Genomic DNA, 12,040 nt, shown 5'->3' on the forward strand with positions numbered 1-12,040 from the left:
TAATTGGAAGGTCATTGCCTGTATTTTTTGATCACCTCCTTTCACAACTTAGTAAAATAAGTCCAACAATTAAATAATATTAATTGATCTTTCTAAAATAAGAGCTGTGAAATGAAATGCCGTTTGAGACGAGGATGCTCTCAGACTTGTACTTTTTACCAACTGAGGTCACATCTCTTTGAAAAATGTTCTTAGTAGGGTCAAAATAGAAATAAGATGTATTTTAAAACAAAAAGAAAAAGGTATAAAAATACTAGAATTCTTAGTGGGGAAGAAAGTGCTGGAAAAAACCCTGCCTAAGGATCTGGTCAAAATGACTGATCTCCAGTTTTATGTGTCACGTGGTTTGACATCCTTCTGATGTGAAAAGGCCTTCCTGTGTCTTCTGACTGGTGGGAAAATAGTTAGATGCTGAGTCAGTCCTGGGCAATATCGCAACATTTAACTTGGAAGATCAGAAACTAGTATTTGGTGCCTGTAAATCCTGGCCCGGATCTTCATTTTGCCAACAAAACTGTACTCAGCTGAAAACCTTTGTGAAGGGTGTTTTGATTTCCCTTTCATCATTGGATTTTGAGAGCTCTTTATCACTGTTGCTTGTACTCAAAATAGAAGTGCAAAAGAAATCAAGGCAAAGTGCTGAAATGTGCATATTTGTGAGCAATATAATATTTTCAGTGTCATTTATGCACTTACAGAATTTCTGTTGAAATGTCACCCAGGAGTTTTATTTATCCCTCCATATATTAGCCCTTAGTATATCAAGAGTAAATCATAGCACAAAAGGCTATGTGAATAGCCCTGAGATTGCAATTCTTAATTTCTAAGTGTCAGCCTCAGTTTAAATTAAATAGCACCTTTCATCCAGAGTTTTCAAAGGGACAACCAAACACCTGGAATTAAATTGGACTTCCCCCTGTCTCCTCGGACAGTGGTCCTCAAAGTGTGGCGGCAGCAGCACCCAGAACTTATCAGAAATACAAATTCTCAAGCCCTTTGCCAGATCTACTCATCAGGAGCTCTAGGACTAGGGCCAAGGATTCTGTGTTCTAACAAGCCCCCTCCATCTCAGCTAATTCTGATGCTCACACCAGTTTGAGGGCCACTGGTCCAAGAGAAGAGAACTACAGAAACACAAATGAGTTAAATGATTGAGAGCCAAAGGTCAGAGGTGGGGAAAGGTCATGGTCTTCACATTGCGTTTCACTGTTTCCACTGTTGGGTTAATTTCCTTCTATGTCATTGCTTCCAAGTGGACTAACGGCTATGATTCGTGGCTCATGGCTCACTTTTGGACACACAGACATGCCTTTCTAGGGAAACAAGCCTGACATCAAGGCCATGTAAAAGGGTTAAAATGGATAATTCATTGGGGAGCTCCTACACTAAGTGGTGAAAACACTACTATTAGGTCCCGGTCTTGTGATAATGGGGAACACAGAATTGACTTAGAATTAAAGGGATGTTTCTCAGTCTGCAGAGACGAACTGTTAAGATGAGCCTAAGTGAGGAGATCAGTCAGCCCCTACCCAGTAATTAAAATGAAGGAGTTAGACTTTATCTCAAATTTGAAAGTCATGCTACTCAAAATTCTGAAAAGATTTACCTGTTTTGGCAATGGGTCAAGAAGACTGCAGTCATAATAATAAAATATTAAAATAATACATATTTGAATCTCCAACAGAGCCAGCCACCTGAAAGAAAAAGAAAATAAAATTGGTGCTTGGTATTGAAAGATGCATACATATCTTCCAATAAAGAGTATGGGCTTCCCTGATGGCTCAAATGGTAAAGAATCTGCCTGCAATGCAGAAGACCCAGATTTGATCCCTGGGTTGGGAAGATCCCCTGGAGAAGGGCATGGCAACCCACTCCAGTATTCTTGCCTGGAGAATCCCATGGACGGAGGAGCCTGACGGGCTACAGTCCATGGGGTCACAAAGAGTCAGACACGACTGAGTGGCTAACACTGAAGAATATCTATAACTACTCATATTTCAGAGCAAATGTGCTCTTCCTTGCAATATAGACCTTCACTATTAAGAGGACAGAGTAAAGAAAAAGTAACTCTTTTCTTTTCTAATACTGTCTACTCCATAAGGGAGTTGGCATGATTACAGTGTTTTAAAATGTGTATACAGTGCTTAGCCAGTGGAAGCATTTAATGAAAGAGATTCCAGGTCTCTCCTCTAAGTTCTAGATTTGTCCTTTTCAATACAGTAGCTGTTAGCTACATGAGGCTATTTAAATAAATTTAAATTTATCAAAATTAAACATTTCAGCTCCTTAGTGGCATAAACCACATTTCAAGTGCTTAATGGCCATAAGTAGTTACTGGCCACCATATCGAACAACACCTATTTAGAACTTTTCTATGATCTCAGGAAGTTCCATAGGACAGTCCTGTAGGAATTACTGCCTAGATATTCTGGAGGCACTTTAAATTTCCCCTAACTGCCAATTTTTTTCTCTACTATAATCCTGCACTCAGGCTCCAAGGTTTTTGATCATACATCTCTGATAAGAAAATACTGTGCATACCCTACAATATATGAAGACCCATTTATTTATAAATTATAAGCACTTCCCTGGTGGTCCAGCGACTAAGACTCTGCGCTCCCCATGCAGGTGGCCCAGGTTTGAACCCTGGTCAGGGAACTAGATCCCACATGCTGCAACTAACACCTACCACAGCCAAACAAATATTTTTTAAAAAACTATATATACATACCATTGTACTAGTTTACTGCCGACTTTGTATACACATATATATATATACACAGAAATTTAAAAACTGAGAAAAGTGTAAATGAAATTCTGCTACTTTTCCTGGCATCCCAGTGGGTTGTTTTGAGCTCTCCTTAGGGGAGGCAGACCATTTTAGAGGGAATGGCCCCTAATAAGTACGATTAGTCCAACATCAGAAATCTGTATGCCATCGTAGAAACAACACTCTCCATTACCCTTCCTGCACAGTTGGGCACCGAAGTTTTTGTTTTATCTTCCTAATGCTTCCCCAGTCCTTTTCTGTATCCCCCTAACTCTAGTCCCTCCACTGCTCCCCACTGTAGATCTTCACCATTTACTGATGTCCTGGATTCCTGAATCACCTGGGCTTTCAGATTGGCTTCTCTGCTTTCAGTATCACTTCTCTCTACTCTGTCCTTTGCCCTACTACTGAAGAGAACTTTCTAAGACAGAAATTTATTGCCATTTCCTCATTTTACACACGTGTACTTAGTCACTCAGTCATGTCCGACTATCTGCAAGGCCATGGACTGTAGCCTGCCAGGCTCCTCTGTCCATGGGGATTCTCCAGGCAAGAACACTAGAACGGGTTGCCATGCCCTTCTCCAGGAGATCTTCCCAACCCAGGGATCGAACCCAGATCTCCCACACTGCAGGCAGATTCTTTACCATCTGAGCCACCAGGGATGCCCAAGAATACTGGAGCGGATAGCCTATTGCTCCTCCAGGGAATCTTCCTGACCCAGGAATTGAACCAGGGTCTCTTGCATTGCAGGCAGATTCTTTACCAGCTGAGCTACCAGGGAAGCCCATTCCATTTGTCAATGCTTCTTATTTCCTTCTAAATGCCTCAGGGAACACTGCCAGCCATGAAGACCTGTCTCCTACCTATTTCTCCAGCCTCCTCTCCCCCAGAGCTCCTCCTTAAAATCCATGCTCTTGCCACACTGTATACTTGAGGTTCTCTGAATGGCAATGCCATCTTTAGAAAGCCCTTCTCTTCCCTGAGGCTCAGTTTCCTCTGGAAGCATTCCCTGACTGCTTGCTCCTGGGCTGAGGTGCCCTTCCTGCCCATTCCATGGCTCCCTGGGCACACTTTAGCCACTGCGTCTACTGCATGAATTGTGATTGTTTATTAGCTCTCTCTCTCCTGGGATTATACTCTTGGGTCTTAGCACAGGGCATAGAGCTCTGCTAGTATCTAGTGTTGACTGATAAAAGGAACGATGATGGAAGGAGATGCCTCCATAAAGCAGATTCAGTTTCCTTATCTTTCCATCTTTTTCTATGTTTCTGTGGCACTTTTAACATCCCTCAATTAACACCATTATCCTACAATCCCACCCTATTACATTTAATCTTCTTCATGTCTGTCTCCCCTTATAGACCACAACCTCCACAAAAACAGGAAGCAGGTCTTATTTATCACTGAATCCTCAACGTTTGTTGATTGCATGAGTGGATGAATGAATATGAATGATCTGCTATTTGTATCAGATAATTAGATTTATTTCCCACTGGTATTCTTGAAACATCTTGCCTGTATTTCTATTTAAAATGAAATCTGGAGTGCTCCAGGTATTGTTAGAACCTACCTGGATACATCAGTTCTTCACAAATATTTGTGATGTAAATTTAATTCTACCTACGAGCCTGATGTGCCGCAGTCCATGGGGCTGCAAAGAGTCAGACACGACTTAGAGACTGACAACAACTTAGAAATGCTAAAGATAATTCATTTCAATGGAGTGTCAATGCCTATGAAATAGAACAATTCAATCTTTACTGATTTGGATCAAATTAAGCAGTAATTCCAAGAAAAAGCAATTTTGCTAATTTGCAGGTTCAGAATTCCTCACAATTAAGTTTTTGTCAAGCTTCTAACAAATTAGATTGTCCATTTCTGGCCATGATGGGCACACCATATCTTCTTCCCTTAAGATATATCCATAATGTATAACTCTGAAATGAAGAAGATAGCATAAATCACAAACACTGTTTGGAAACTGTAGCGGTGTTTAATTGTTGTTGATTATTAATGTATGTAACTATCAATAATAAATTCTTTGCATTATGACTTTTTTAGAAAGAGATATATCCAAATGTTTATTCTTCAGATTCTCTGCAGAATGACTGATTATCATCTTAATTTTGTGGGCATGCTAAATACTTCATTTCTGTGAGACAAAAAGCCATTAGACAGTTTTGAACAAATTTGACTTAAGTTTTTAAAAAATCATTCTGGCTGCTACTTTGAGAATAAAATATATGGTGATGGAAGAAGACTGATTTGGAAACAATTATGATCTTCCAGCCAACGGAAAACTTGGACCTGAATGGGCCAGGATGATGGAAATAGTCATGAGTCGTGGTTAGTATCTGGATATGCTTTGCAGGATAGGCTGATGGTTTGCATGACAGACGTGAGAATGGATAAGAAAGCTGTGGTACATATACACAATGGAGTATTACTCAGCCATTAAAAAGAATACATTTGAATCAGTTCTAATGAGGTGGATGAAACTGGAGCCTATTATACAGAGTGAAGTAAGCCAGAAAGAAAGACACCAATACACTATACTAACGCATATATATAGAATTTAGAAAGATGGTAACAATAACCCTGTATACGAGACAGCAAAAGAGACACTGATGTATAGAACAGTCTTTTGGACTCTGTGGGAGAGGGAGAGGGTGGGATGATTTGGGAGAATGGCATTGAAACATGTATAATATCATATATGAAATGAGTCACCAGTCCAGGTTCGATGCGCGATACTGGATGCTTGGGGCTGGTGCACTGGGACGACCCAGAGGGATGGTACGGGGAGGGAGGAGGGAGGAGGGTTCAGGATGGGGAACACGTGTATACCTGTGGCAGATTCATGTTGATATATGGCAAAACCAATACAATATTGTAAAGTTAAAAAAAAAAAAAGACTTAATGAAGGAATCAAGGGGGATTCCAAGTTTTTGGCCTGAGGAAATACAAGGGTAGAGCAATGGGGAAAGCTGAAGGAGGAGCAAGTTGAGGAGTTATCATTCAGAGCTCACTTTTGGACCTGTTCGTTGCAGCTTGCTATTGACCAGTGCCTTGGAGACATCCCGTGGAGATGGTGAGTGACGACTAGGGACGAGCCTGGTGTTTGGGGGGATTCAGTCAGGGGTGGAGGTACAAGAGACATAAATAGAGTCATCACTATTGGGACAATTATATAAAGCCAAGGGATAGGATGAAGTCATGTAGGGGATAGGTTAAACAGAAAAAAATAAGAAATCTGAGGAGACAGCTCTGAGGCAGTCCAAAATTTAGAGGTTAGACAGGTGAGGATGACCAGCAAAGGAATCTAAGAAGTAGCCAGAGGAGTAGGATAATGAAAAGAGTGATTATCTTCAAAGTCCAGTGAAGAAAGCATTCCATGGAGGCCTGAGCCCCTTCAGATCTAATGGGAAAGGCTGACAGTGAGCACTTGGGTGTGTGCTCAGTTGCTCAGTCACGTCAAATTCTTTGCAACTCCATGCACTTCAGCCTGCGAGGCTCCTCTGTCCATGGAATTTTCCAGGCAAGGATACTGGAGTGGAGCTGCCATTTCCTCCCCTGGGGGATCTTCCAGACCCAGGGATTGAACCCGTGTCTCCAGTAGCTCCTGCATTGGCAGGTGGATTCTTTACCACTGAGCCACCTAGGAAACCCATGGCAATGAGTACCCACATGTGAAAAGAAACATTAAAGTTCCTGCTCACATAAAACAGCCAATTCTTCTCAGTCCTCAGCTCCCTCTCTAGAAATGACTTAGATAACGATCACTACACTGACATTTTGCGTTCAGTAGAATAAGCAGTGACTCCTCGATCTTTAGCAGCTGCCCAGCAGCACTAGAAAAAAATGCTCGTTAATTCTGCATTTGTGAATTATAAAAGTTTTATAGGCTCTCCTTTATCCAAACAAATCCCATTTTCTTAGAAGTCTGTTTTTAGCCCTTTTCTAAGTTTAGCTTGCTGTGACCGAAGCACTTCTCTGAACTCAGCCCCGTGGGGAAAGAGTGCCTGGCACCCCTCCTCTCCAGTCCCTGGAGGAGAGGCACTGTGATAATAAAGACTGTGGACTGTCTGATGGGGAGGTGGGGCTGTTGCAGGGAAGAAAGCCCTCAGCTCCCTGCAGAAGGCACGGTGATGAGAGATGGAGCCGGAAGAGCAGGAGGAACTGAGGAACAGGCTGCCGAGGGGCTGGAATGAGTCAGGTGCTGGCGCTGGGTACTTTGACCCTGAGAGTATAACAGACCTTGTGAAGAAACTGTACTGAAAAGTGATACTTCTATGTGAAAATGAAGGCTCTTTAAACATTATCACACATAAGAGGCCCTCCACTAATACTTCCTCTATTATGCAAATATGTAAACAAGAAATAGTTCATAGGCTATTTAAGAGCACAAATTGGACTATTTTAGAAACACTAAGTATATTTTGATTAGAAATAGAACTAATGTTTATTAGTTCATTAAGATAGTTTTCCACTGGAACCTGCAAGCATTTTCTGAACTAATTTTAGTCTCTGTGATGTTCTTAAAAATCATAAAACTGAATTTCCTTAGGGTAAAACTATATTCTAGGTTTTTGACCAACTGATATTGTGTGCATTAGGGAGGCTTTAAATTTTTTCTTCTTTTGTTATTGAGAGGTAAACTAGTTCAGTTATTAAATTAGTATTAGGTATTGAAATAATATAAATATTAATATCATATTTACTATCATTTCTAAACATTCTGATATTCTAAAGAAAAAGATGAGTTAATAAAACAGGTAATAAAATAATATGTGCTAAAACTCTTATTTTCTCCAAATATTTGGATATTCTAGCAGAATTACTACCTCAGTTATTCACTAAAATGAAGTTAATTTTTTTTGAAATGGCAAAAAGCAATTTGTGTTTACAAGCCTTTACCCTGTTACTGAATTTTGTTCTGATGTCTAAAATATTAGGGACTAACATACACATCTCTGTGACATTAAAGGTTTTTACTCCAAAGAAAGAGAGCTTCATAAATCCATATTTTTACAAAAGCTCTTCAGAAGCAAGTTGAGCTATGCTCATGCTAGGAATGTTTTCTTAATACTTCTAATGTCAAAACAGTGAAAGTAATGAGGCATATTATTTATCACAGATTTATTTTTTACACTTGCAAGAACAACATTGCACATCTACAAATAAAGCTCATTAAAATATAAACATGTTGAAAATTCCTTAAATACTGAGTACTTGCGTGTTTTCCCCATTTGTAAATAAATGCTCAAGGAGACCTACACACACTGAGCGCACAAAGCCCTACGAAACCCAGACTCGACGATCACATTGCTAGTAATGCACGCGGAGAGATGGGGAAGGTAACAGTGTGAGATAAAAGTGGAGACAAAAGGGCTACGGAGATCCGGGGACTGGAGCGAGCACTGTGGCCCGGAGTGATCAACTCCATATGGAGGTGATGCTTGAGCTAGTCCTGGAGAGAAGGACTGGCTTTGATAAGTAGACATGTTGAGTGGGGCATTTCGGACGCAGGAGAGAGCAAGAGTCAGAGGAGGAACGGGCACAGTCATGAGGCGACAACTGGTAGACTGTCTAGGGTGGGCGTTCCTAGATGTTCAGAAAGATGTATTTGTGTCAGATTCTGAAGAGTCTGGAGTTCTAGGCCGATGGGTTTTGCCAGTAGGCAGTGATGCCCAGCTTTAACAAGAAAGGAACAACTTAGAGATGATTATTTAAGGAAAATTCATCTGTTTGTGGTAAGTAAGACAGATTGAAAGAAGAGATAAAGGGGGAGAAGGATAAGAAAACCATGACATCTCCTGGGTCAAGATGACCTAGGTTAGGAGGTGGGAGTGGACGCGGCAGATTGAAAAGAGAGAGGGGTGAAGGGTGACTCTAGGAGCCGAGTGTCTAGGAAATCAGTGATACACAGAAGAGGAACAAGGAGCACAGAAGGAACACTAGGGTTAGCAGTAAGTCATGATTTTCATTGTAGATGTCTTGATTTTGAGACTGAATCCCTCTCTTCCTTTTTAAAAGAAAATCTCTCTTTTTGTCCTACTAGAAGTCATTGTGGGCAGTGCCAGCATGGGCTGGAAAACTGCCACTGTTGCCAGGAGCAGGGGCTCTGAAGTATATTCCAAGTTGCTACCAGCTGCAGCTTATGAAAATAGAATGATCTTGCCCTGGAATTCAGAGAAGGCAGTGTACAGACATACTTTCACAGGCATCCTTCATTGAAGCAGGGCTGGTCAAGTTAAAGGGGAAGTACTTTTCCCACACCCTCATTCCCTTTAAGAAATCTTACAGGAAAATGAAAACCATTTGGTGTCAGGAGGCAAAATTTTCTAGACCAAGGTTTCTCACACTTCAGCATGCATTGGAATCACATGGAAGGCTGTTCAAACCCACATCACTGGACCCACCCCCTCATGTTTCTGACTTAGTAGATCTGGGGATGGGCCACCCAATTTGCACTTTTTACAAGTTTCCACGTAATGTTGCTACTAGTGGTATGGGGATCATATTTTAGAATCATTAGCAGAGGAACATGATCAAGCAGAAAAGGGAAAATACGTTAAAAGCTGTAGTTTACCCTGGGGGATGGGATGGGAAGGGAGGCAGGAGGAGGGTTCTGGATGGGAAACACATGTGCGCCCGTGGCTGATTCATGTCGATGTATGGCAAAAACCACTACAGTACTGTAAAGTAATTAGCCTCCAATTAAAATAAATAAAATAATTTTTTAAAAAGCTGTAGTCTATCAAATCTTTTAGTTTTAGCACATAAAATTAAAATGACCAAGCATACCTCAGCTACACAGGAAACATTATGCCTGGGGTACCAAACTTTTGATTGGGAATGATGGCGTGGGCAAAATCTGGAAGAGTGAGCAGACAGATGGTGATATTAAATAAGGCGAAATAAATCCAGAATAAAATGAGAAGAATCAGATTAGGGTAAACTGGAAGAGAAGGAAAAGAAGAAAACATGGGAAAAACAGAAGAGAAGGGAATGGGACATATTTAAATGGGGGAAAGGAAGGAGAGAAAAGAGAGGACCTCAGAGCTTCTTGACTTGAGACACTGTTTTATATTTCATTGGGGAGATAAGAATCAGATCCTAGTGGGAGTACAGTCTCTGAGGCCACTGGTTTTCAGAGCTGCAGCCAGGGTTATTTTAACAGTGATCCTCCTAGAAGAAAAACTCTTATATGTAGGAGCTGTGAGCTAGATATCTGATACCTCTTTCTAAACGTTCTTATTCAACAAAAGGGCAAAAAATACTACTGACTTCATTAAGATAAACTACTCACCAAATAGAAATGATCTTGTGCTATAGCTTAAATTTCAGACCCTCCAGGAAAAAATTAAGAAGTGACATTTGTTTTTGTTTTCTTCAGTGATATACCCACCTTAAACGAAACTCAATCCCCCAAGAAGTCCAAGCTATTTAGAAAGCTACTAACTCATGTGGTTACTATATGTTAATATGATATGCCATGGAGTTAAATAGATCTTGAAAGAAAGCTTTTGCTCTTAAGGAAATTATAGATTACTTAGAATGCTTTTGGAGCTTCTCTTGTGGCTGCAATGTGGGAGAATCTGCCTACAATGTGGGAGACCTGGGTTCAATCCCTGGGTTGGGAAGATCCCCTGGAGAAGGGGAAGACTACCCAATCCTGCATTCTGGCCTGGAGAATTCCACAGACTGTATGACAGTATGGTCCGTGGGGTCTCAAAGAGTCGGACATGATCGAGTGACTTTCACTCACAGGATGCTTTTGGTTACAAGTGACAGAATAATCCACAACAGGCTGGGTTTCTGTATGGAAGGGATTGTATCACATTATGCACCTAAAAAATCTAGAGCTGGTGCTGACCTCAGGCAGAGATCACTCCAACAGTTCAATGACATAACCATGGAGCCAGTTCGCCTCTGCTGCCCTGCTCTACGGTACCAACTTCATCCTGCTTTTGCAGTTTCAAAATAGCTGCTGACAGATTCTGGGGCCAAGTGCTTCTTTGTTCACATCCTACAGGGAGTGATTATTTCTGACCCAGAAGTCTCAATAGAAACTTTCACTTGGTAGTTAACTGTATCACTTAAAACACAAGGCAAGACTAAAATCAATCACTATGGGAGGGGCGGCAGGGCAAAGGGAAAGGATGTGAGGATCAGTTTAGGGAACAGTGCTTCATTGCTATGAGCTGGGGGTGGAAAAAGCACCCCAGCATCCCATGAATCTAGGATGCTAGAAAATCTAGGAAAACTAGGGCAATTAGCAAGCAAGAAGGAGATAGTCAATGATGGGGAGATAAAGAATGGATATAACTGAACCACTGTGCTGAAGCCTGAAATTAACACAACATTGTAAATCAAGCATATGCCAATATAAAGTAAAAGTTCAATTAAAAAAATAACCCATGGGCAATATTGTGATATACCACAGCTTTAATTCCAGTCCTCTTTTCCTAGGAATTAAAACTTCTTTCTGACATGAGAGTGACCAGACTTTTTAAAGAGCAGCAGTTCAGTTTAATGAGGGGAGAAAGCCCATGGAGAAAAAAAAGTGATGGGGAGATACCCAGCCCAAAGTGGGCTTTCATTCTTTCCAACAGATACAAGTCCTGTGCAGGTGTTCTGTGCACCACGGAGGGGCCGGCAATCTATTTGGTAAACAAAAGGAAAAGAGGGTCCTTGCTGGCATTTTTGGAGCAGAAATGAACACATGAGCATGTTTTATTTTGGAAGCACTTTGGCTTAAGTATCAAAAATCGCTCTGGAGTGTGCTGCTTCTGTTCTTGACAGACTTAAATCTTAGCCGCATAGAAGTGTCAGAATGAAATGTTTGGGGAAGTAATGACTGCAATTTTGCCAATGGTTTCTGTGCCCCTTCGAGTGAGTCAGTGCTCTTCAGTAAAGCAGAAAGGAGAGAGAAGTGTGGCTGGAAGTTAATAAGGAACCTGGCCACCTCGTTCAGTCTTGCAGGTAACCACATCTGCTCTTCCCACTCCCAGCCCTTTCCCCATCTCCTCCAGGACACACGCACAGCCATAGTGAAAATGGAAACAAGCATATAAGTAAATCCAGCTCATTCAGTTCCATTGAGCAACTGGAGTGGAGAGGATGCATTTGTTTATGTAACAAATTCCCTAGAATGAATTGAACTTGCAACTTATCATGAAATCCGGAGCGACTGGGGTTCCCCTCTCCTCAAAAGCAATTGGCTATCCTCTAAGAGGTCAAGAAGCAACAGTTAGAACCAGA

At 41.2% G+C, this 12,040-nt stretch overlaps 1 protein-coding gene across 3 annotated transcripts in view; it reads right to left on the reverse strand.

The window, feature by feature from the left end:
* The window catches only part of LOC113881982 (24-hydroxycholesterol 7-alpha-hydroxylase), a 118,917-nt gene that overhangs the window by 39,883 nt on the left and 66,994 nt on the right, over window positions 1–12,040 (reverse strand). For all 3 annotated transcript variants that reach the window (XM_027525110.1, XM_027525109.1, XM_027525111.1), the window contains one exon: window positions 1,607–1,694. In XM_027525110.1, the coding sequence (XP_027380911.1) occupies window positions 1,607–1,694 (88 nt within the window). The remainder of the gene's footprint in view (window positions 1–1,606; window positions 1,695–12,040) is intronic.

This window comes from Bos indicus x Bos taurus, chromosome 23 (genome assembly GCF_003369695.1).
Source record: "Bos indicus x Bos taurus breed Angus x Brahman F1 hybrid chromosome 23, Bos_hybrid_MaternalHap_v2.0, whole genome shotgun sequence".
NCBI classification, from domain to species: domain Eukaryota; kingdom Metazoa; phylum Chordata; class Mammalia; order Artiodactyla; family Bovidae; genus Bos; species Bos indicus x Bos taurus.